This window comes from Mustela putorius, unplaced genomic scaffold (assembly GCF_011764305.1).
Source record: "Mustela putorius furo isolate JIRA1106 unplaced genomic scaffold, ASM1176430v1.1 tig00537293_pilon_pilon_pilon, whole genome shotgun sequence".
NCBI lineage: Eukaryota > Metazoa > Chordata > Mammalia > Carnivora > Mustelidae > Mustela > Mustela putorius.
Window position 1 is genome coordinate 944,872 of NW_025422431.1, and position 23,181 is coordinate 968,052.

The 23,181-nt window shown below is 41.4% G+C and overlaps 1 protein-coding gene across 4 annotated transcripts in view; it reads right to left on the bottom strand.

The window, feature by feature from the left end:
- CLIP4 (CAP-Gly domain containing linker protein family member 4) overlaps window positions 1-23,181 on the bottom strand; it is a 92,758-nt gene that overhangs the window by 63,344 nt on the left and 6,233 nt on the right. For 3 of the 4 annotated variants that reach the window (XM_004777467.3, XM_045073883.1, XM_004777465.3), the window contains exon 2: window positions 4,853-5,000. In XM_004777467.3, the coding sequence (XP_004777524.1) occupies window positions 4,853-4,985 (133 nt within the window). In that variant the 5' untranslated portion in view covers window positions 4,986-5,000. Of the gene's footprint in view, window positions 1-4,852; window positions 5,001-11,223; window positions 11,376-23,181 lie in introns of those variants that run through there. The other variant, XM_045073884.1, reaches the window with a different exon arrangement.

Consider the following 23,181-nt stretch of genomic DNA (forward strand, 5'->3'; position numbering starts at 1 on the left):
GGATGTTGTTACAATGTTAATTTTGGGAACTGTCCCACTTTATGTCAGGATGGATATAATTTCAACTCTAATCAAATCTAGTCATTAGGACTAGATTTACTCTGCCACCTGAAACATCAAAAAACAAACAAACAAAGGAAATAGATAAAATGCAGATTTCAAGGACACTGGACATCAAAGCAATGGAAGACAGTGATCATAAGAGACAGGATACAAATAAGGTGTGTCTTACAATTTCCCCAACTATCTGCCTTGAGAGTTTCCAGGTCCCAATGCAGAGAGAGGGGAAACCAAGAGAAGCACAGAAGACTCTCTGAGTTACAGAGACAACACTGAGACCCAAGGAAATCCACAGAATAGAGAGCTAGAATTCACAGAAAAGAATATCAGAGAGGAGAGAGATACACAGCAAGAGAACCCCAAAGATCTATGAAAGGTCTTACAGAGTGTTTAATATATGCTTGTGAGGAAAACTTGAAAGAACCATCCCAACAGATTAAAAAGATTAGAGCCCAGTGCTCATAAAGGGCATAAAACAGTACCTGTTCAGATGAATGGATAAAGACGATATGGCGCATGTACACACACACACACACACACACACACACACACACACCGGAATATTACTCAGCCATCAAAAAGAATGAAATCTTGCCATTTGCAACGACATGGATGGAACTAGAGGGCATCATGTTAAGTGGCTTAAGTCAGTCAGAGAAAGAAAAATATCATATGATTTCACTCATATGTGGAATTTAAGAAACAAAACAGATGAACACAGGGGAAGGGAAGGAAAAATAAGACAAAAACAGAGAGGGAAATAAACCATAAGAGAGACTCTTAACTATAGGAAACAAACTGAGTGTTGCTGGAGGGAAGATGAGCGGGAGGATGGAGTTACTGGCTTATGGGCTTTAAGGAGGGCACCAGATGGAATGAACAATGGGTGTTATACACAAGTGATGAATCACTAAATTCTACCTCTTAAACTAATAATACATTATATGTTAATTAAATTGAATTTAAATTTAAAATAAGTAAATGAAAGAAAAGAAAAATAAAATAGTGCCTCTACCCACAAAAAAGACTAGAAAAAAAATTCACAGGGCACTGGGTAGAATCCTGAATACTGAGGAATAATTGGCCACAGATTAGCACTACTCCAGAACCACCTAACAAATCATAACAAGACCTGAAAGGGCCAAACTATTTCCAAGGAACTTAACTGCATCCCACAACAAAATTCAAGAACACTTACAGGAATAGAAAAATATCCAGCACCCAACAGGTAAATTCACAATCTCTGGCATCCAATCACAGATTGCCAGGCTTGTAAAAAAAAGGGGAAAACATGAACCATAATCAGGGATAATCAACTGAAACAGACCTAGAGTTGAAACAAAACTACAATTAACAGAAACGAACATTACAACAGCCATTATAACTGTATTCCAAATGTTCAAAGTTTAAGTGGAGACATGGATGACATGAAAAAGACCCAAATCGCACTTGAGAGAGGAGAACAACAGCTGTGATGAAAACTGCACTGGATGAGATCAGCTGATCACACATGACAGACGAAAAGATGAATGAACTTGAAGACATAGTAACAGAAACTATTCAAAATAAAACACAAAAAGAATTTTTTTAAATACGAAGAAAAGCATCAGTGAGTTGTGGGACAACTTCTAGTGGTTTAATGTTCATGTAAACTGGATTGTCTGAAAGGGTCATGGGGCAGAAAAAAATATTTGAAGATATGATGATCTCCCAAACTTGATGAAAACTGAAACCAACAGGTCTGAGAAGCTTCACAGGCCCCACACAGAAGCACATAAAGAAAATCACACCAAGACACATCATAGTAAAATCGCTCAACACCAGAGATAAAGAGAAAATCTCAAAAGCAGCCAGGGGACACACACACACACAAAAAGTCATTACATTCAGAAAAATAAAAATTACAGCAGATTTCCTATCAGAAACAATGCAAGTAAAAAGACAATGGAGCAACATCTTTAAGCACTGAAAGAAAAAACTATTAACCTAGAATTCTATACTCAGCAAACCTATTTCTGAAAAAAAAAGGTAACATAAAGATGTTCCTAGACATCTAAAAGCTGCAGGCGTTCCTCACCAGCAGATCTGCACCACATGAGATGTTCAATGAAGCCCTTCAGAGAGAAGGAAAATGGAATATCCAGGAAATCTAGATCTGCACAATAGAATAAAGAACACTAGAAAACATAACTAAATGGGCAAATAAGATATGTTACCATTACTTAAATCCCTTTAAGAGGTAACTCACTCTTTAAGGAAAAACAGTAACAATGTGTCATGGGGTTTATAACATACGTGATATGCATTCTGTGTAATCTGGATTCCAAAACTCTTCATATAGCCTTGCAGGGTAACCACCTGGAGAATCAACACTGACCTGCATGTCTAACCTGTGGTTTGTGCAGTTGGTTTTTCTTTATTTCTTGTTTTAATCTCATTATCAGTCTCACATTCAATGGCTCTCATCACACTCAGGATAAAATACAAATTCCTTACCAAGGCCTCAATAATCCTGCATGATCTGCCCCCTGCCTTCCTCTCCATCTCTTCTCCTGTCATTCTGCCCCTCAGCCACTATGCTTCTCAGCCACCATGGTCTTCCATTAATTCTTAGGATATACCAAAGTTTCTTCCCCCCTGTGCCTTAACATCCTACTCTTCTGCCTGGAATACTTCTTTCCAGGCTCTTCTTGTGACCAGCTTCTTCTGACTCCAGACAACCACCCCATCTGCAACAGACACTCTGAATCATTATCCCCCTCACAGCACCCTGCTTCTGTTCTCCACAAAATTCATTATAATATTTATTTTTTTATTAATTTGTTTATTGTCTTTCCCCACTAAAATGTCTGCCTCAGTCACTGTGCTATCCCCAGCATCTAGGACAGTACCTGGCATATAATGGGCCCTCAATAAATAATAAATACAATTCAGGATGCCCCTTTACAAGGGAACACTGACTACACTGTACCAAGAAGGAGACGACTAGAATGAAAAGGGTCTAGAAATCCTGACACTGAGGGACTGATGAAGGAACCAGAAACATGGAGCCTAAGGAACGACAGGCTAAATAAAAATATTCAAATTACCTCCAAACATTTGAATGCTCTCATATAAAGAAGTATGTTCCACATATCAAAAACAAGCATCAATTGGCCAAAGTTTCAAGAAGACATATTTTGAGTCTATATATAAAAACAACTTTATCACAACTAAAACTTTTTAACCATGAAATGGACTGTTTCATTAGTTCCCCACTACTGAAGTTATCCAAGTGGCTGAGTGGTTATTCATCAGAGATCCTGAAAATAGAACCTCTATACTAAGAAGTTATGAGTAGGGAAAGTTGACCTACAGGTCCATTCAGATTCCAAGAATGTATAATTCTAAGCATATAGGCAATGTTTAATTTCAGTTTACAAAGGGGCCAATGGCCATTATCGCCTTACATTTAATGTATTTATTCAACAAACACAGACTGAGCAACTAATCAACAAATCACTAGTTAGTCCTATGAAGGTAAACAAAAACAAAGCATGATTGCTACTCCATCCCAAAACCTAGGAAAGGAAATAAGACAATTGTGACTCAGGATAGAACGAAGTAAGTGCCATAAGTAAGGCACAAAGTGCTTTAGTAAAGGTTTTTCCTGCATAATTGATTTTGTTATATCCGAAAATAAACCCAGTCCATGTGTTATAAAAGCTGCAAATAACTCCCAGGGTCAAGGCACAAGTTTTATGCAATGCTTTTGATGATTGCACAGCAAGCTGCTTTAGAACCTGAACTTAGAGGTGAGTAATTATTAGAGTAGATATGACTAAAGAGATAAATTCCCCAACTAATAATTTTAAATCTACTAACATTTAAAAATTGTATTTCTGAACAGAAAATAATAATAATAAATAGAAAATGCATGATCTCTGCCTCCAAAACAATTTGAAATGATGACCCAATACTTTACTTGAAAAATTCTAACTATACGAGAAATGTAACAAATCCTTTAAATTTATCTCCTGGTTTTCTTTTATTCCTTTATCTATGATCTGATAAAATATAGTTCTGGGGAAATAAGCCTAAATAGATAAAAGCTAGAATAGCTATAAATTTATATTTTACAAAGGAGATTTAAGTGAACTGATTTAAATACAAACCAATCTTACTCCACATTCCAAGGAAAGGTCTCATACTCTCCTCCTAAGTACATGGCTTTTCTTTTTTTTTTGTAGTTTTACCATATTTGTGTATACATTATAATTACAATGGAAGACAAGTGAGACAGGATCCAAATTATGCTTGCTTATGTACTGAAACACACAATTTGTTACATCGTCCCCCAAATTTGGATCATTTCAGCAGTGATTATTTGGTAAATTAGATCCTAGCATTTCAGACACAGGAGGGCCCTTAGAGATGGCTAGCTCATAATATTTTGCTGTGTCTTAATACATGGTTTTTTAAGCAAGTCAGTATATTTAACCAAAATAAATACATCAATAGCAAAAGAATGCAAGATGTCTAGCACCACTGCATTCTAAAATAAGATCCTCTAAATCTATCATGGTGCTTAAAATGAACATTTTTGCATAATAAAAATGCTGACAGCAAAATAAAGCATTTAGCTTAAGAGGCAGAAAAAAGCAATAAACAATTGTATTTTTGAAAAAGGAAAACTAGCAATTTTATGAAAACCATGGCAAAGGATTTCAGGAAAGATTATGAATACAAAAAGGGCATTAGACAGATGTCAAGTCTCCAGGCTGTAGGAAATACACACAGCTACTCAACGTACCGCAGTCCGAAGGCATTGGTGCTGCAGAAATGGAAAAAACAACTGGTGTCTCAGAACCTGGAAATAAAAACGGGTATCTTCCGATCAAAGAATTTCCTTCTACTGGAAAATCTGGAAGGTCCTCTATGGTCATCTTCTAGAAAGCCACCTTTAATGAGAGAGAGAAAAAAGTCAACCTATTACATTTATATGCAGCTTAAAATGATTGACTTCAATCACAATAAAAGCATACTTTCTTTTAATATATAACCTACTGATATTTTTTTAAGATTTTATGTTTTAAAGTAATCTCTACACCTAGCATGGGACTCGAGCTTAGAACCCTGAGAGCAACTGTCACATGTGCCCCCGACTGAGCCAGCCAAGCATCCCAACCTACTGACACCGTACACTTCAACCTTCAAGAATCTCTTTCAGAGGGACACCTGGGTGGCTCAGTTGGTTGGGTCACTGCCTTCAGCTTAGGTTGTGATCCCAGCGTCCTGCGATCAAGTCCCACACCGGGCGCCTTGCTCAGCGGGGAGCCTGCTTCTCTCTCTGCCTGCTTGTGCTCCTCCCCCTCTCTCTCTCTGACAAATAAATAAATAAATAAAATCTTTAAAAGAAAAAAAAAAAAGAATCTCTTTTAGAGAGGAAGGGGAAAAACAAAACTTCCTTCTAGCAAACTGCTGAATATATGTTGCTTCCTACCTCTCTTATAGACATGTAATCTTTTTAGACAAAGCCCGGCAGTAATAAAAAGCTATGCATTACCCAATAATAGGTGAAAATTTTTTTTAAATGCTGAGTTAATCTAAATGGGTGAAGTTCTCTTTACTCGCAGTAATTAGGGACATAATATCCCTTGTAGATATATCTCTATCTGACACAGGGTCTGACACAGGTTATATTACCTATCATCCAGTAATAGCTCTTGTCGTATGCTCACCACATGAAAATCATCTACTTTAGAATGTTCTCATTGTTTTCTGAAATCCCAGAAAACTTCACTGAAATGAATTACATCGCTTAGACAAATACGGACCTAAGAGCTTACTGGTATTGTTCACTTCTTACCAATGTACAAGACCTCTTCAGTCTACCCCAGCAGGAGCTGGAAGGCCATGCTTTGTAAACACATTACTTATATTACCTTCTTCCCAAGGAGCATGAGAGCTTAGAATCAATGTGCTCTAAAGGGGACCGCTGTTGCAGCCTAGCTCATTTGGAAATGGCAGAGAAAATGTAAACTTGAACTAGAAAGGCAAAAAAGCATCCAGTTTTCTTCTGTACCAAATCTTTAAAGTCTGAAGTATTGTGAATCTGTATATGTTTTAAATATAAGCAAAAACCATATTTCAAAAACTAAATAAAAATGATTTTTCAACCATCTTAGTAGAAAGAATAAATCAAGATAGTTAACTGCTAGCTTACTCTACCAGCTAATGACGTGCCACATATTACCCAACGTGTGTTCAATTATACTCCATACGCCAGTCCTCTATCTAACGTAACCATCTTTACTCCACCATCACCACGCTGTGCCAAAGAACAGCCACCTGTCTGAGCCAACTGATTCCTTGCCAACTTGACTCATATGTTTTCTGAGAGTAGCAGGAACTGGTCAAGAGTACAGTGATTTCTTTTTCTCATGAAGTACATGTTTTTATGGATGTGTGGATTCTGTATTAAAGGACCTAACCCAGTGTTAACTATGTTAAAGGAACTCAAGTTCTCTTGCATGCTAAAGTTACTTGCCACCCAATACTTTGAATCATTTTGATGGTAACTCTGCCGCATAAACAGAGAAACAATAAGGAACTGGTACCACACAGCAAGGTGATCTTCCTCAAATACTTCAATTCCAAAAAGTAACACACACCCCGAAGATGGCCCTTCTTCAATATTACAGCTTCTCAGTGCTAAAAGTAACTTGGGATTTCTAAGTTTCGGCCTCTACTTCCTTGGCAGTAAATTTGGGCAAAAAGTTCTAAACAGCATATGAAGCTTCCTTTGAAGTCAAGGAACAGAGGCAGCTCTTCTCCCCATGGGCCCTGTCCCTGTGCTTTAATAAAACTTACCTCTTTGGCACCAAAAATAAGTAAGTAAATAAAAATAAGAAAAAGTCAAGGGACAGAAACAAAGCTCAGTAACTATTAAGGAACCACTATGAACAAAGCACCACACTGTTCTAGATATTTCAGAGAATACAGACATGAGGAACAGAGAGCCCATGCTTGCTCGGTAGCTTACCATTTACTAGGATGAATAAAATAACCACGGACAATGAGAATGGGATACATTCTTTAACATAAGGGCAATGAACAATTGCCATCGGGGCCCCTGACAATTAGAAATGGTCTAATGAAGAAAACATCTCCCCAGGTGGGTCTTGAAAGATGAGTGGGCAGACACCAGGGCAGAAATTTCAAAGACGAGCACACTGAAGAAACTGTGGGCTGGAGCTCGGGCAGTCTAGGCACACCGTTAAACAGGAAGGGTGTAATGGTTTTTAGGACTATAGTTGGGAGTATTTTATATGCCTGATCGAAGACCAAACCACTTAATTCCACAAGCACTGGAAACCCCTGATTTTTTAAAGGGAGAGTGTCCTGATTCAAAGTGTGTTTTAGGAAGATTAATCTGACTGCAATCACACTTTGGAATTCAGGTATGTTTTTTTATACTCCCAATTCTCCAGCCAAGTGATTAAGTGGCTATGTTTCTGAATTGATTAAGAGGAAGCCACCTTTAAAAACCTCCCTTTCAAAGGGTAGAGATTCTCATCCAAAAATGTTTTTTGAACGAGATCCTGAGATCACCTGTCATTTCCCTGCAGGCTAGAGATCCCGGGAGATCCTTAAAGAACTGTATCTTATACAACTACAACTTGCCACAGGAGCTAGACTAGTGTCTTACCTATTTATTACTCAAATCCTTGATTCAGGGTGGAAAGATGACTCATTGAACAAGATGTAATAAATGTCATCATTTTATATGTTAGGTACTTTAAGCCCAGAGAAACTACAATATCACCTGATCAATGTACGGAACATTCTTTGGACTTTGTGTCTGCCTTGCATTTTTCCCTAGTCCCATTTCCTTTCCTTTATGAAAAACTCAACATTCTACCTTTTGCCCACTTAAGAAAACTGCACATCTCTAAAAACCTTGGTCAAGTTTTAGAACCCTTTCTGCAAGCAGTCTCTGGATCTGAAGATCTAGGACACTTGGGATCTGGATCAAACTTAGTCAAACCAGAATCCAATTCTCCAAACTGATTCAAACAGGAATCTCATCCTACACCATTACCCCCAAACCGGCTCTGAGTAAATGCAACTTGTAACATGGCTCTAGGAGCTCATTTTCCAAGGATTCCTGGCCCATTCCCTAATACAGAATGGGGGTGAGTGGAGATGCCCAGTAATTTCTTCAGAGTGGTTCGGGGCTAGTAGGCCTCACTAAGGAACCTCACTGAGGTCAAGAGACTCTCTTGGTTTTATCTAGAATATGGTTCAAAGGCAGCATCTCTGAGCTATTCAATGAACACGGTATCTAAGCTGTGTCCACACAAGTTGGAATCATGAGGCCTTTCAGTTCAAACTCATATTGTATCTCGCCATGAGTCTTTATATTCACTAGACTCCCAGGAAAGTACTATAACTGAAATAAGCATTTAAACCATATCTCTAAGTATCCTTTAAAAATTAAAAATAGAAAAAATAAAAAATAGAATTACTACATGACCTAGTGATTCCACTACTTGGTATTTAATCAAAGAAAATGAAAATGCTAATTCAAAAAAATATATGCACCCTGTGTTTATTGCAGCATTATGTACAATAGCCAAGATGCAGAAACAACCCAAGGGTCCATCCATAGATGAATGGATGAATATGTGTGTGTGTGTGTATTTGTGTGTGTGTGTGTGTGTGTGTGTGTGATATTGGTCATAAAAAACGAATGAGATCTTGCCATTTACAACAATATGGATGGGCCTAGAGGGCATAATGTTAAGTGAAATAAGTCAGAGAAAGATAAATACCATATGAGTTCATTCAAATGTGGAATATAAGAAACAAAACAAAGGAACAAAAAAGGGAAAAAGGTTCAGGGAGGTGGGAGCAAAAAGAAGAAAGGAAGGAAGGAAGGAAAAACTCTTAAATACAGGGAACAAACCAGTGATTGCTAGAGGGGAGCTGGGTGGGAGGTGAGTGAAAAGGATAAAGAATATGAAGAATATACTTACCACGATAAGCAATGAATCATATACCGAATGTTGAGTCACACACACACACATATATATAAACACACACACATATATATACATATCTATAAAACACTGTTAATTATACTTTAATAAAAGATGATAAAAATGATTTATGTAGAATCTCCAGTTACCCATTTATTTTTTACATACATGCATCTGTTCAATCACTAAACAGGTATTTACGGTATTTAATACTTAGCTGACACTGGGCTCTAGAGAGATTATAAAAGACACCTGCCCTCAAGAAGTTCATTTAGTCACTCAACAAACATTTACTCAGAATTTCTAAGTTCTAGGCTGAAGCAAAGGGAAAGAAAATAGCTATGCCCCTATCCTCACACAGATTAGGGCCTAGTACAGGATTCCTATAAGAAAGCTGTAAGTACTATATAGTTGTAACAAGTGCTGGATTCAAGAAGGCCAGTGGAAGCTTCCTGAAGGACTAAAAATTTATAGCTGCGGTATCCAAGTAGGTAGCTTCTAGACACATGTGGCTATTTAAATTAAAAAATCAGTTCTTCCATTGCTCTAGCCTCGTACGAGTACTTAAAAGCCACAAGTGGCTAGTGCCTACCCCATTGAAACAGGGCAGAAACATTTCCCTCCTTGAAGAAAGTTCTACTAAATATCACTGAAGCAAAGCAGTGCTGCTCAAACTCCAGATAAGAAAATAATAAACAGCAAGAAACAAATAAAGGTTAACAAACAAAACGAGCCAACAGCAGCGCAACTGATTATACATAATTAACAAGGGAACAGTAAGCCTAAAAGTAACCAGATATGTGTAGGTTTAAACAGAGCTGATTCTATAACATAAACATCACTAGTACACGTTTCAAAATTAGAGGTGTTATAAACAATAAAAGACACCATATAAATATCACTTTTTTAAAAGGCCCTGCTGGTGGGAACTGTATCTGGTAAATCTGAAATATCTGAAATAAACATTACAAATACTATGCCACTTGCTAAATCTTCTATACAATCGAAATAAAAATTTTCATTACGTTTCCAAATCTGATCTTACAGCCCTGGTAGTCCATTATCAAACGAAGGCAATAAAAATGCATATTAATGTTAGCAAAGTAAGATGCGTTCTGCATAACAGAAACGCAGAAAGCTAAACTTCTGCCATTTTTAATGCCCTGCTTTTCGTCCATCGTTGCTATATGTCCCGCACCGCCTGATATCCTGTCTTCTAGACGACCTACTCCAAATTTTGCAGAAGATTCACAAATGTCAATGTGAAAATGAAGTACAAGTATTTGGGGGATGTTTCCAAGGAGGAGAGTGTTTCCTGACTCAAATATTTCAAATGCACCGATTGATACTATGATATTGCTACAATATGAACCACAGCCGAGCTGGGAACATAGAGTAAGTTATTATCCCAGGAGAATATCATCCTCTGATACATATCAAAACATTGTCTCAGTTTAAATCCAAACTGCCTCTTGAGTCTCTGCATGAACGAATCACCTGACATCTAAAAGAAAGCTGACATTATAAACCCATCAATCTACTCTACAAGGATGAGGTCTCAACCCGGTCTCTGTGTAGAGCAGGTCTCCGTGCCAGGGCTCCCCCCAACTTCCCTTCCCCATTCCCACGACTTAGAATTAAGGAATCTCGGGACGGCCAAAGACCGGAAGCAAAGTCACTGGGTTTCGCGTCGCATTCCCCCTGGCACAGGTTTCTCCAACAATCTACGAAGCCGGGGGAGGCCCGAGAGCCAGGAGGAGGCCCGCCGCAGGAAATAGACGGAGGGCGGCGCGGCGCACGCAGCACCTCGGCGCGCGGGTGGCGCTCCCAGGGCGCCCGGGCGGCCGGGGCTGCGGCGGAAAGGGGGTAGGGGGTGAGCAACCAAGGGGGTGCGCAACCAAGACCCCGCGCCGCACCTCATCCGAAAGTTAAAGCACCCACCTCCCCGAAGGTGGGCCGCGTCGCCCCCGCCCCCGGCGCCGCCCCAAGGAGGCCTGCGGGCGCCCGCGACACCTGCACCACAGGACGCGGCCGCGGGGCTCCCGGGGCCTCCGCGCCGCCCTCCCAGAGCCGCCAACCGCCCCTCGGCCACCGCGCCCCCGCCCAGCCGGCCCGGAGCCCCTGCGCGCTCCCGCCCCACCTGCTCCTGCGGTCCTGTCTGGGCGGCCGGCCGCGAACGCGGAGTCACGGAGGCAAGGCCGAGAGGCGCGCTCCTCCGCCGGTCTCCGCTGTCCCGCCGCGCTGCCTCCCGCCGCGCCGCTGCCCGACCTCGGCCGGCCCCTCCCGCCTGCCGCCTCCGCGCGCGCCGAGCCGGGCCCCACGCGGGGTCGGCGCGCGCGCAGTGCAGGCGCCCCGGCCGCGCGCAGGCCTCGGCCCCAGCCCCGCGCACGCGCCGGGACCCGCGAGGGTTCGTGGGGAGGCGGGTGCTGCGGAGGCGGGGAGCGCGCCCCTGTGCTCGTGCGTCTTCTGTCTGCGCCCCCGCGGCCCCCCAGCCCACGCAAGGCGGGGGGACTCCAGGTCAGGACTGTCTGGGGTTAAGCTTGCGTGGCGGTGGTGCTGCTGTGACATTTTCACCGCAGCTCGAGGGAAGCTCTCGGAGGAACCCCGCCGGGCCCGGGGCAGTGAGCCGGAGAAGCTGCCCTTGGCGCGCTGTATTTCTTCATTAAAGCCCTAAGTCCTAAGCTAACCTCTGGGGCTAGGAGCGCCCTCACGGGCATCTCAAGGGCAGCGATGGCGTCTTCCCTGTTTGGGGGCTCCCCTGTGTCTAACTCTGTGCATGGCCCAGGGTAGGTCCATCAGCCTGTTTGAAGGTCTTACCGTAAAAAGCCCACTCCGTGGTATACCCAAATTGAATAATTACCTCTGAAGGTGTCAGTGTAGAGGCAGAAGAGGAAACTGGAGTAGTCATCCCAGAACTTTTTTTCCTATACTGCTTTGCTCATTTCTTATCTTCGTCTCTCTTGGTCCCCGGTCCCATCCCCCAAGAGCCAGCAGGTGGTGAAACTGTGACAACTAACAGACTTAAATGCTGACATCCTGGTTCTCCATCATGCAGAGAAGGAAAGGTGTTGCCTGACACTTAATGAGTCCCCTTAATGAAGGAACTTAATGAGTCCATTGTTTCCCCATGACTGAGGTTTATAACACTGAATCACTGGTGTTACACTATAACAACTCTCTCTGAGGCCTTTTTGTTCTGGCTCTGATGTACAGATTAGTACAATGCGCTTCTGTGTTCACCAAGCACAGCGCCTGGCCATAGCAGATGTTGAACGCATGAACGTCTCTGTGTCTGCAGGAGCAGAGGTAAGTGCCGGGGGCCCACCAGAGCATCTTTGCCTGTTTGAATCATCCATTCCAGGGACTAGAAAAGGCCCCCTTCCAGTCGCTCGAGTCTCCCTTATGGCATCCTTTCACCAAATGGCCATAGTTGAAAGCCTTCAGTAACCAGAAACTCACTTCCTTTGAAAACAGCCATTTTATCACAGATCAACCTTGTTGACAGGGACTTCTTACCTTGAGCTAAACCCAGCTCTCAAATTTTCCTTCTTACTGGGTTTCTAGCCTGGGAGTTTCCAGATCATGTCTGACTCCAATTCAAGGTATCCAGGACAAGCATTCCCTATCCCTTAGCTGCTCCTTTTAAGAAACAGCAAGATCCACCAGCATGTTAAAGGACTCTAAGATGCGCCCCAGCTTGTCTAGAGCTCACAAATGAACAGGAGTATCCTGTTGCATGCAGAGAGGATAAAAACTCTTACCTCTTTCTAGGTCCTATGCTTCTTTTAGCACAGCTCAAAATATCAAAAGACTTGTTTGCAGGAGTCCCATTACCTTGTTAAATGGGGTGGGACATACTGCCAACTGAAATCGGTAGAACTTGTGCAATATTTAAACACCGTGACCATCCCACAGTCCCTGGTCAGCTGCCAGTTTCTCTGTGCCTGCAAGTTTAGCATCTTCATGCACTCTCAGGGATGATAATGGGACACAGATGCTTCCTCCCTTTGGGGCTTCCACCTCCCTCTCCCTGATCTCATCTTACCCTGTTTTTTTGTCTGACCCCACCCACCTCTTGAACTGGTTGAAAGAAGGCAATCTGCCTTTGGTTGGCTTTCAGCAACTTTAAATGAGTCTTATTGTCGATGAGCCACAAAAACTCAGAAAGATCTGTGTGTAACAGAAGTTTCCAGAGATATACGCTTCACTTTTATTGCTGATTTAAGTTATCCCTCCAAGACACCACTATTAGTAGGTGACAGGGTGTGGCTAGCTGAGTTGTTTTTAACTATAATAAAACTTTTCTGTTAGAACCAGTGCGGTCACACTTTTCTGCTACACCTAAATACAAAATAGTTGAGAGGCAATTTCCCAGGTTAACAAGCCATTAGGGGGAGACTCTCCTACTCACCTGGTTGCCTTTGTCCAACACAAAGGCAACACACACACACACACACAACACACATACACACACACAATTGAGTTTACACCATAAACCATCACTAAGATGGTTCATGGGGTAATATTTCCTAGAACACCCCATGGATCATACAAGTATGACTGGGTATTGCCCATTTAAAAAGAGTTGGACTGGGCAGTGACATAGGGCCAGAACCTGGAAATTGAACCATCTACTGGGATGTAGGCTTATGGGGATATGGTCTAGCTGCACCTGCTAAGATGCAGTTATATCTAAGGCCCAGCAAGGTCCCCAGACAACAAGGTTGTCCTAGGAGGGTGTGATCAGCATTGGTGATCATGGCCCCAAGAGGTGATCAGCATTGGTGATCAGCACCAGCGTGGAGAAGGGGCAGTGCTGACTGACTACTACATGGCCCTCACCAGTGGGATTTTACTTCCTTCACTTTACAAATGAAGAAACAGACTCCAGGAGATTGTAGAACTTGCTCAGTGCACTCCGGGACAGAAAAAGATTCAAGCCTAAGTCTATCTGATGTAGAGCCCTGTGTTGATCCACAGGAGTTTGTGTTTTCTATTTTGTATTACCTGCACAGGGTCTCCTTTTGTGCATTCAGGACTCAGAAATGCTGTGTCACACAGCATGGATCATTCAGAAATTCAGTCAGGCAGTCAGAAAGTCAGCATCAACTGCTAGAGATTTACCCCAAAGATACAAAGGCAGTGATCTGAAGGGGCACCTGCACTGCAACGTCTATGGCAGCAATGTCCACAATAGCCAACTATGGAAAAAGCCCAGATTCCCATCAGCAGATGAATGGATAAAGATGTGATACACACACAGACACACACACACATATACACACAATGGAATATTAGCCATAAAAAAAAATGAAATCTTGCTATTTGTAATGACATGGATGAAACTAGAGGGTATTATGCTAAGTGAAAGAAGTGAATCAGAGAAAGACAATTATCATATGATATCACTTGTATGTGGAATTTAAGAAGGAAGAAGAGCATAGAGGAAGGGAGGGAAAAATAAAAGAAGATGAAATCAGAGAGGGAGACAAACCAAAAAAGATTCTCTTTCTTTTTTCTTTAAAGATTTTATTTATTTGACAGAGATCACAAGTAGGCAGAGAGGCAGGTAGAGAGAGAGGGGGAAGCTGGCTCTCCGCCAAGCAGAGAGCCCAACGTGGGGCTCAATCCCACGACCCGAGATCATGACCTGAGCCGAAGGCAGAGGCGTAAACCACTAGCCACCCAGGCACCCCAAGGCTCTCTTTAAGAAGAAAAAAAAATGTGTATTTGAGATAGAGAACATGAGCAGGGAGAGGGGCAGAGGGAGAGGGAAGAAAAGCAGCAGACTCCCCGCTGAGTAGGAAGCTCAACTCAGGCTCAGTCCCAGGACCCTGGGATCACAATTGGAGCCTAAGGCAGATGCTTAACTGACTGAGCCACCCAGCCCCCCAAAAGAAACTCTTAACCATAGGAAACAAGCTGAGGGTTGCTAGAGGGGAGAGAGGGAGCAGGATGGGGTAACTGAGTGATAGACATTAGGGAGGGCACATGATGGATATTAAGGAGAGCATTGGGAGTTATATACAACTGATGAATCACTGAACTCTACCTCTGAAGAATACACTATATGTTAATTAACTGAATACACTATAATTAAGTGTATAATATAACTAGATAGTGTATAATATACACTACAATATAAGTGTATAATATAACTATAATATAATTAAGAATACACTATATGTTAATTAACTGAATATAAATTTAATTTAATTTAACTTAAAGATGTAAAATAAAAAGAAATTCACCATTAAAAAGGTCTTTCAACAGCTAACAGGACCCAAACCACGAGAAAAGGGTTGGGGACATAGGCAGGAGTAGACCAATTCACTGGTCTTCTGTGGACTGAGATATCGGACAGGATATCATATCATTCACAGAAGAAGACAAGGGCTCCGTTTCCAGACTCTGGTTGTACAGGGCATTGGGACCTTAAGAGACATTCAGCTGTCAGAACTGGGATGTCAGGTAGGCACTGACACCAGCTAGCAGAAGCAGTTAAATGCAAAACATCAGAGCACTGAGCAGATCCCCTAAAATCTTTATATTTGCAAATGCTATGATCATCAGCATAGAAAAAGTAACAAAATCAACTATTAGAAGTAATAAGTGAGTTCCAGAAGGTTGACAAGTACAAGATCAAATGCTAAAAGTAGCTTCTTTTATATTGGCAGGGGGTAACCAGAAAATAAATTAGACAATAAGAATCACAATCGCAATAAAACTCTAAAGCATAATATCCAGGAATTAACCTAACAGCTTGCAAGAACTTTATGGAGAAAATGTTAAAATTCTATTTAAGAACATAAAAGAAGATTGAATAAGTGAAGCAATGCCATGCATCGGACGTCTGGACATTGTAAAAATCCATTTAATTTCTAAATTCAATATTCTACCAACCAAAATTCCAGCAGGAATTCAAATTTTAAGGAGCTTCAGTACATTTATAAAATACATGCGGAAAAATAAAATGTTTAATGGGTAAGTCAGTTTTGAAAAGCAAGAGCCAAGAGAGGAAACCTGGCCTGCCAAATGTTGTTATTACCACAGTAATAAAAACAGTGTGGTCCTAGTAAAGGAGCAGATAGAACAGAGGACTATGAAGCAGACCCATGAGACCTCAATATATAAAAAGGCTGTACCACATATCAATGAGAAAAATATACATTATTTAGAAGATATTGTTGGGGAAACTGGCTTAGTTAAATGGCTACCATATACAAAGGTGAACTAAAGACCTGCATTTGAAAGGTAGATAAAATGTAGGAGAATATCTTTATGAATTTGGGGTAGGGATTTATTTCATAAAACAAGACTGCAAAAGCACGAACCTTAAAACAAAAACCTGGGAGATTTGACTATATCACAATTAAGGCTTTTTCCAATGAAAAATACCATAGAAAAAGTTAAAGCATCTGACAAATTGAGAGAAGATATGCATGTTCAAAAGCAGTTAGGGATTACTATCTAAAATATGTAAGGAACTTTTGCAGATCAACAAAAAGAAGTCAGAAAAATCCAATTTAAAAATGAGAAAAGGATACAAAATGGGCCACTCACAGAAGAGCCAGAATGGCAAGCTTAGGAGAGATGCTCAAACCACTAGTGAAGAGAGAGAATAGAAATGCAAAGGATACGGTACTACCTATAGCCACAATACACTGGTGTGTTGAAAAAAATAGCTGTCAGGGCCAGGGTGGGGGCGGTCCTCATTTTTAGGGTTTGTCAACTTCTGTGGTGCCAATACACTCACCCCTGCCAATTTCAGACTACCAGCATGAGGCCATTGAACAAGGAGTTCCGAAGAAATGTGTTCAGTCTGCTCTTGTGAGCCCGTTCCAACACGCCGCTGCTTCCCCCATCCGCTTGGCAAAAATTAGTCCAATGGTCCCAAATACTGGGAAAGATATGGGGAAATGGGAATCCTCATGCACTGTTGATGGGAATTTAAATTGGTAATACATTCCATTGAGCCATCTGGCGGTATTTGGTGAAAAAAGCATCAGCATGCTTTATGACTCGGCAATCACCCTCCTAGATATGCCTCTGAGAAACTGACTTTTTTTCAAGGTTCCCTTATTTATTTTAGAGAGAGAGCTCAAGCGGGGAGACGGGCAGATCGAGAAGGAGAAGCAGACTTCCCACTGAGCACAGAGACTGACACAATGCAGGGCTCTATCTCACAACCCTGAGATCATGACCTGAAACCAAGAGTCAGACACAACCAACTGAGCCACCCAAGTGCTCCTCTGTGTAACCTTCTTCATGTGGCTTCTAGAAAGCCATTCTCTCATATACTAGATGATCTCATCCAATCCATGGCTTTAAATGCCATCTCTATTTTCATGATTCCAAAATTTCTATCTCTAGCCCTGAACTTCAGACATATCTCCAACTGCCTACTCGACATCTAATCTGTAGTGTATTGTAAGCATCTCAAATATAGCGTGTTCAGAATAGAACCCTTCCCCATGAACTTCCCTTGTCAGTAAATGACAGCTGCAGTCTTTTGTTTGCTCCCTGGAGTCATCCTTCCTTTCCTTCATAGTTCTGGTTTCCCAAACCAAAGTTCCATTTTTTTTTTAAAAAGCTCATAGTATTTGATTATTATTTATTTGAGAGAGCACAGCATGGGAAGCTGCAGAGGGAGAGGAAGGGGGAGAAGCAGGCTCCCCACTGGGCAGAGAGCCTGATGTGGGGCTTGATCTCAGGACCCTGAGATCATGGTCTGAGCCGAAGGCGGACACTTAACCGACTGAGCCACCCAGATGCCCCTACCCATGACATCATTTATTGTTGAAGAAATTTATCAATACCACTAAAGTCTTGACAAATCAATAGTCACCAGAGGCCCAGGAACTTCTTCCTACTGTCAGCCGGTGTTACTATCCTCTGACCCATCTCCTTTTCTTTCTCAAAGCTTCAGGTAGGGACCTGCCTGCTGAAGAGGACCCACAAACGGAAGACCCCACAAGCCTCATTATCTGAATCCATGGGTCTTATTCCTGGTTGCCTGTTGGAATCCCTAGATATCACAAAATAAACCCTAGAGACTCCCTCAAATATTCTAACTCAACTGGCCTGATTTAAGAGTCACGCTTTTCTAAAGGTTTATCATCTTTTTTGTTAGTCTGACTCCCAAAAAGACACTAACAAATGATGTTTTCAAAGCCAACCAGTTCCTGTGTAGGAAACTACTTCCCAGGCCCTCCTGTTGGTGCCACTCCCAAATGCTGTGTGACACAACCACTTTTAAAAGTCGTCTTTATGGGCCTACATAAAGGAAGGAGGAACAAAGGGAATGTTTCATGGTTTCAGGATTAAAACTGCCAGTCCAAGAACTAAATTTTTCAAACTGACTGCTCAAAGCTTTGGACGCCAAGACACTTCTAGAAACATCTCTGGCACACAGTAATGGCATCAAGACAGTTTCCCCAGGATGTTCATTAACCAAGCCTCTAGATATATCACTTATAGAAAATGTGAAATGTAAAGGAATATCGTAAACCCCACCATAAGGATGCAATAAAGCCAAATCCAAAATGTGGGAACTTCTACAGGGCAGATAACCTAAGTCACATAGTCAAAAAGGAACTAAGGGAAATTGGTATAGATCAAAAGAGACATAAGAGCTCTATCCACAACCTACAATGTGCAGAGCATTTGAATCTGGGTGCAGAGAGATGTTAAAAAAAAAAAAAAGCGGAGAGGGGGCGCGCCTGGGTGGCTCAGTGGGTTAAAGCCTCTGCTTTCGGCTCAGGTCACCATCCCAGGGTCCTGGGATTGAGCCCCACATCTGGCTCTCTGCTCAGCAGGGGGCTTGCTTCTCTTCCTCTCTCTCTCTCTGCCTGCCTCTCTGCCTACTTGTGATCTCTGTCAAATAAATAAATAAAATCTTTAATATATATATATCGAGAGAGAGAGAGAGAGTTGGGGGAAATTTAACCAGAATTGAACATTAAATTATATCAAGAAATTTTTGTTAATTTCTTTAAGTATGAGAATAACATTGCAATTATGTTTTTATCAAAAAGTCCTTATCTGTTAGAGATTCATGATAAAGTATTTATGATAAAACGTTTAATGTCCAGGATTTGCTTTATAGTGTCCCATCAAAAATAACTGTGTGATTGGGAATGCACATTAGTCCAACCACTATGGAAAACAATATAGAGGTTCCTCAAAAAATTTAAAGTTTACTGTACAGCCCAGCAATTCCACTTCTGGGTTTATACCAAAGGAAATGAAAGAAGGAGTTCGGTGAGATATCTGCACTCCCATGTTTATGACATTACTCACAATAGCCATCATATGGAGACAACCTAAATGCCCATCAAGGGATGAATGGATTAAAAAACATGGGATACATATGCACAATGGAATATTATACAGTCATGAGCAAGGATAGCCTCCCATTTGCAACAACATGGATGGACTTTGAGCAATTACACGAAGTCAAACAAAGAAAGATAAATACTATATGATATCACTTTTATGTAGAACCTAAAAAAGTTAAAACTGTAAAAATTAGAGATTACCAGGGGATGGAGTTGGGGGGGTGGGTGGATAAGAGTGATGGTGTTTAAAGACACAAATTTACAATGAATAATAAATAACTCTTACAGATACAATGAATCTAGACAATAATGTACTGTAATTATGTAATGTGATAAATGTCACTAAACTGGCAATCATACTACAATATATAAATGTATCAAAATAACATGTTAAACCAACAACACCTTAAACCAACAAAATGTTGGTTTCAATTAAAAAATGTGTGCATGATGGGAGGAATAGATGAAGCAAGAATGGCAAAATGTTGATCATTATTAAAGCTGAATGATAGGCATATTATTCTTTCTTCTTTTGCATAAATTTGAAATTTTTTCCATAATAAAAAGCTTCAAAAGAGAAAGCTCCAGAGGGCAGCGACTTTAGTCTATTCCTATCAGTGCTGTATCCTCAGTACCTAGAACAGTACTTGGCACATAATAAGAATTCAATAAGTAATTGTTGATAGAAGGGCCCAATTCTTTAAGATCTCAGTCTCAATATAACTATGTAAGTTATATATTATATAACTATGTATAACTATTATGTCTAAGGAGTTTAGAAATCACAGAAGTTGCCTGTGTATCACAGGCATGAACACACTCTAAAATGGGAAGTTTTCATACCTCTCTAAAGCTCTATCAAGTTGTCTTTCCAGCAACTGCTTACAAAACCAATACAGATTCATCCCCGTTCACTGTAAGCCATCAGCTGCTTAATAGCATCTTGATTAGGGGGTAAGAGAATGTCAGACCGCTGGAGCTCCCTGCGTGGGTAGAGAGCAGTTTGCATCTTGTCAACAATGTATCAAATGACTCACCTAACAAAGAAAGCCATTGACAGACCAATTAGCTGGTACTGAGTCATGAGAAAGTCTCCGTGGTGACTAAAACCTGCATCGATAATGAGATGGATTCTGACATTCCTCATCTAACCGTACTTGCAACTGCAAGGAATAGTTAGGGCAAAAATAAATGTGAATTGCGTTTTTAGATTCACAGGAGGTTCAACCCAAGAATAATAAGTTACAGTTTATCTTTTTAAGGTCCATCAAAAAATCCTGTGCAGTGTCTTTATCATCATCAAAACAATCAGAACCATAAGCACTGAATGACACTTAGAAAGGCAACCAAATTGCCATACTGGTCCATCAAATCACCAGAAATAAACTGAATGCCTCCCAGCAGAAGGAAGTATGGACTCTACCGCAGTGTAAGATTCGCCCTGTGTGTTTTAGGAGAAGAGGAAGAGTGTTGGGGCTGCAATTACACAACGACCTGAGTTGGTACCCCAGAACCATCTCTCCCAGGCTCTGTAAACCTAGCAGACCACTTAACTTCACTGAGCCTTTGTCCTGTTGTAAAATGAGATCATGAACACTTAATTCTGGGGCACCTGGTGGCTCAGTGGGTCAAGCATCCCACTCCTGATTTCAGCTCAGGTCGTGATCTCCGGGTCATCTGCTTGAGATGCTCCCCCCTCCCTCTCTCGTTGCCCCTCCCCCCACTCACAAGCTCTCTTGCGCATACACGCTCTCTCTAAAATAAATAAATAAAATCTTAAAAAAAAAATACCTGCCTCCAAGTGTCATGCATTCAAGGCCTGACTCCAAGTGGGTGCTCAGTAACTACCTGGATGAAAACTATAGCGTGTGGTCATGAACCATGAGCAGGAGAAAAGAATACCAACAACCTGTCAAAGAAACGGTGTTAGTCCTAGGGATTTCCCAAGAGGGAGAACACTTTGCAGGAGGAGGTGATCAGGGGGAAGGCTTCAAGTTAAGCCTTTCTTGAGTTTAGTGGGGGAGGATGATGAGCTCCCATTACAGAAATGAGGAACCAGCATTTACTGAGAGTTTAGTAAGTGCTATGCATTGTTCTAAGCACTTTCATGAATTATTTTACTCCTGAAGGAGAAATATCATTTTAGTTTCACCTTCCAGTTGGAGAAATAAAGGCATAGAGTAGTTAGGAGCTTGCTCAAGATCACACAGCAGGGGCAACTGGGTTTCCATAATAAACCCAGTGGTTTATTATGGTGGTTTATTACAGTGGGTTAAGCGTCTGACTCTTGGTTTACACTCAGGGTTGTGAGATCGAGTCCCACATGGGGCTCTGCACTGAGCATGGAGTCTGCTTAAGTTTCTCTCTCCTCTCCCTCTGTCCCTCCCCACCCCCGGCAATAAATAAATCTAAAAAAAAAAAAAAAGTCACACAGTAAATAGCAGGATCAGGATTTGCACCCAGGCAGTCTAGTTCAAGAGATTAAACACTTAACCATGATGCTTTGCAAAAGAAAGGATGGGAAGCAGAAAAGCTAACCATATGTTTGAAGGATGGAAAGTCACAGAGCCTGTGGTATAGACTGGTAGGGGATGAGCTGGAAAGGGAGTTCGAGACTCGACCAAGGATGGCCTTGAATGTCACAAAAGGAGGCTAAGAGACTGTTGTGGGATTGAAGAAAAACCACCGTAGAATCTATCAACAATGTTCAAAACAGAAACTCTTACCTAAACTTTATGCCCCATATCTGTTACACTCTCTTAATAAAAAGCCTGAAACAAAAGCACACTTAAAAATTCAAGCATTTTGAAGTGAAATTTAACAACTAAGAATAAAGTTGCCTTAAGAGTGTTTGCCTTTATCAATTCAATTTAACTAGTTCTTTTAAATAGCAAGTTATTTTCACAAATGATTTCTCCACAGACAGCTTAATTTAACTTAGGGTAACATATGCACAGTAATGACCTGCATTCGAAATGAAGCTGAGACAAGTTATACAGATGTCATTGGGGAATGGAAATCTTTTTTTCTTTATTGTTTCTGCCTTTCCCATAGCACCCCATTAACCACTTTGCAGCATAACAATAACACCTACATATCACCACTTGGTTACCACTTGGTTATTATATAATAATGTAATAACATAATGATCTTTTGGATACGTGTGCATTGCACAGAAGCACAGTCCTGGGGGGAAACTCCAGCCACTTTGCTTCCTTGGGTGCTGTCCAACCACAAGGTGCTGACGGACTTGCTTCCCACCCTATTGCTTTCCCACTTCTTGGCACCATGATTTCTGTTTCTCCAGCCTCACCCAAACACTACCTCACACTTCAGAACAGGGAGTCTCTCAAGGTTCAGCTTGTCAAGGAAGGCACCACCCACCTACCAAGGAGCTATATTTTCACTAATTTAGGGGCATTGTTGCTAGGAACAATAGCCTAGCCCCTTTGTAAGCCAAGGCCAGTGACATCATAGTCATTTTTGTGCCTCTATTGCAAAGGCCACTGGCCATGCTCAGGTCTCAGTTGCATGTAAGATTAGCCAGCCTCAGGCACAGTCCACACATTCCCTCAGCTCCTGCAGTCTGAAAAGGCTCAAGAAAAGAGGTGTGGCCTCTGAGGGGAGCTTCTGGCCTTCATTTGTCAAGCATTTACTAAATAACTCTTGGGGGCGCCTGGGTGGCTCAGTGGTTAAGCCGCTGCCTTCGGCTCAGGTCATGATCTCAGGGTCCTGGGATCGAGTCCCGCATCGGGCTC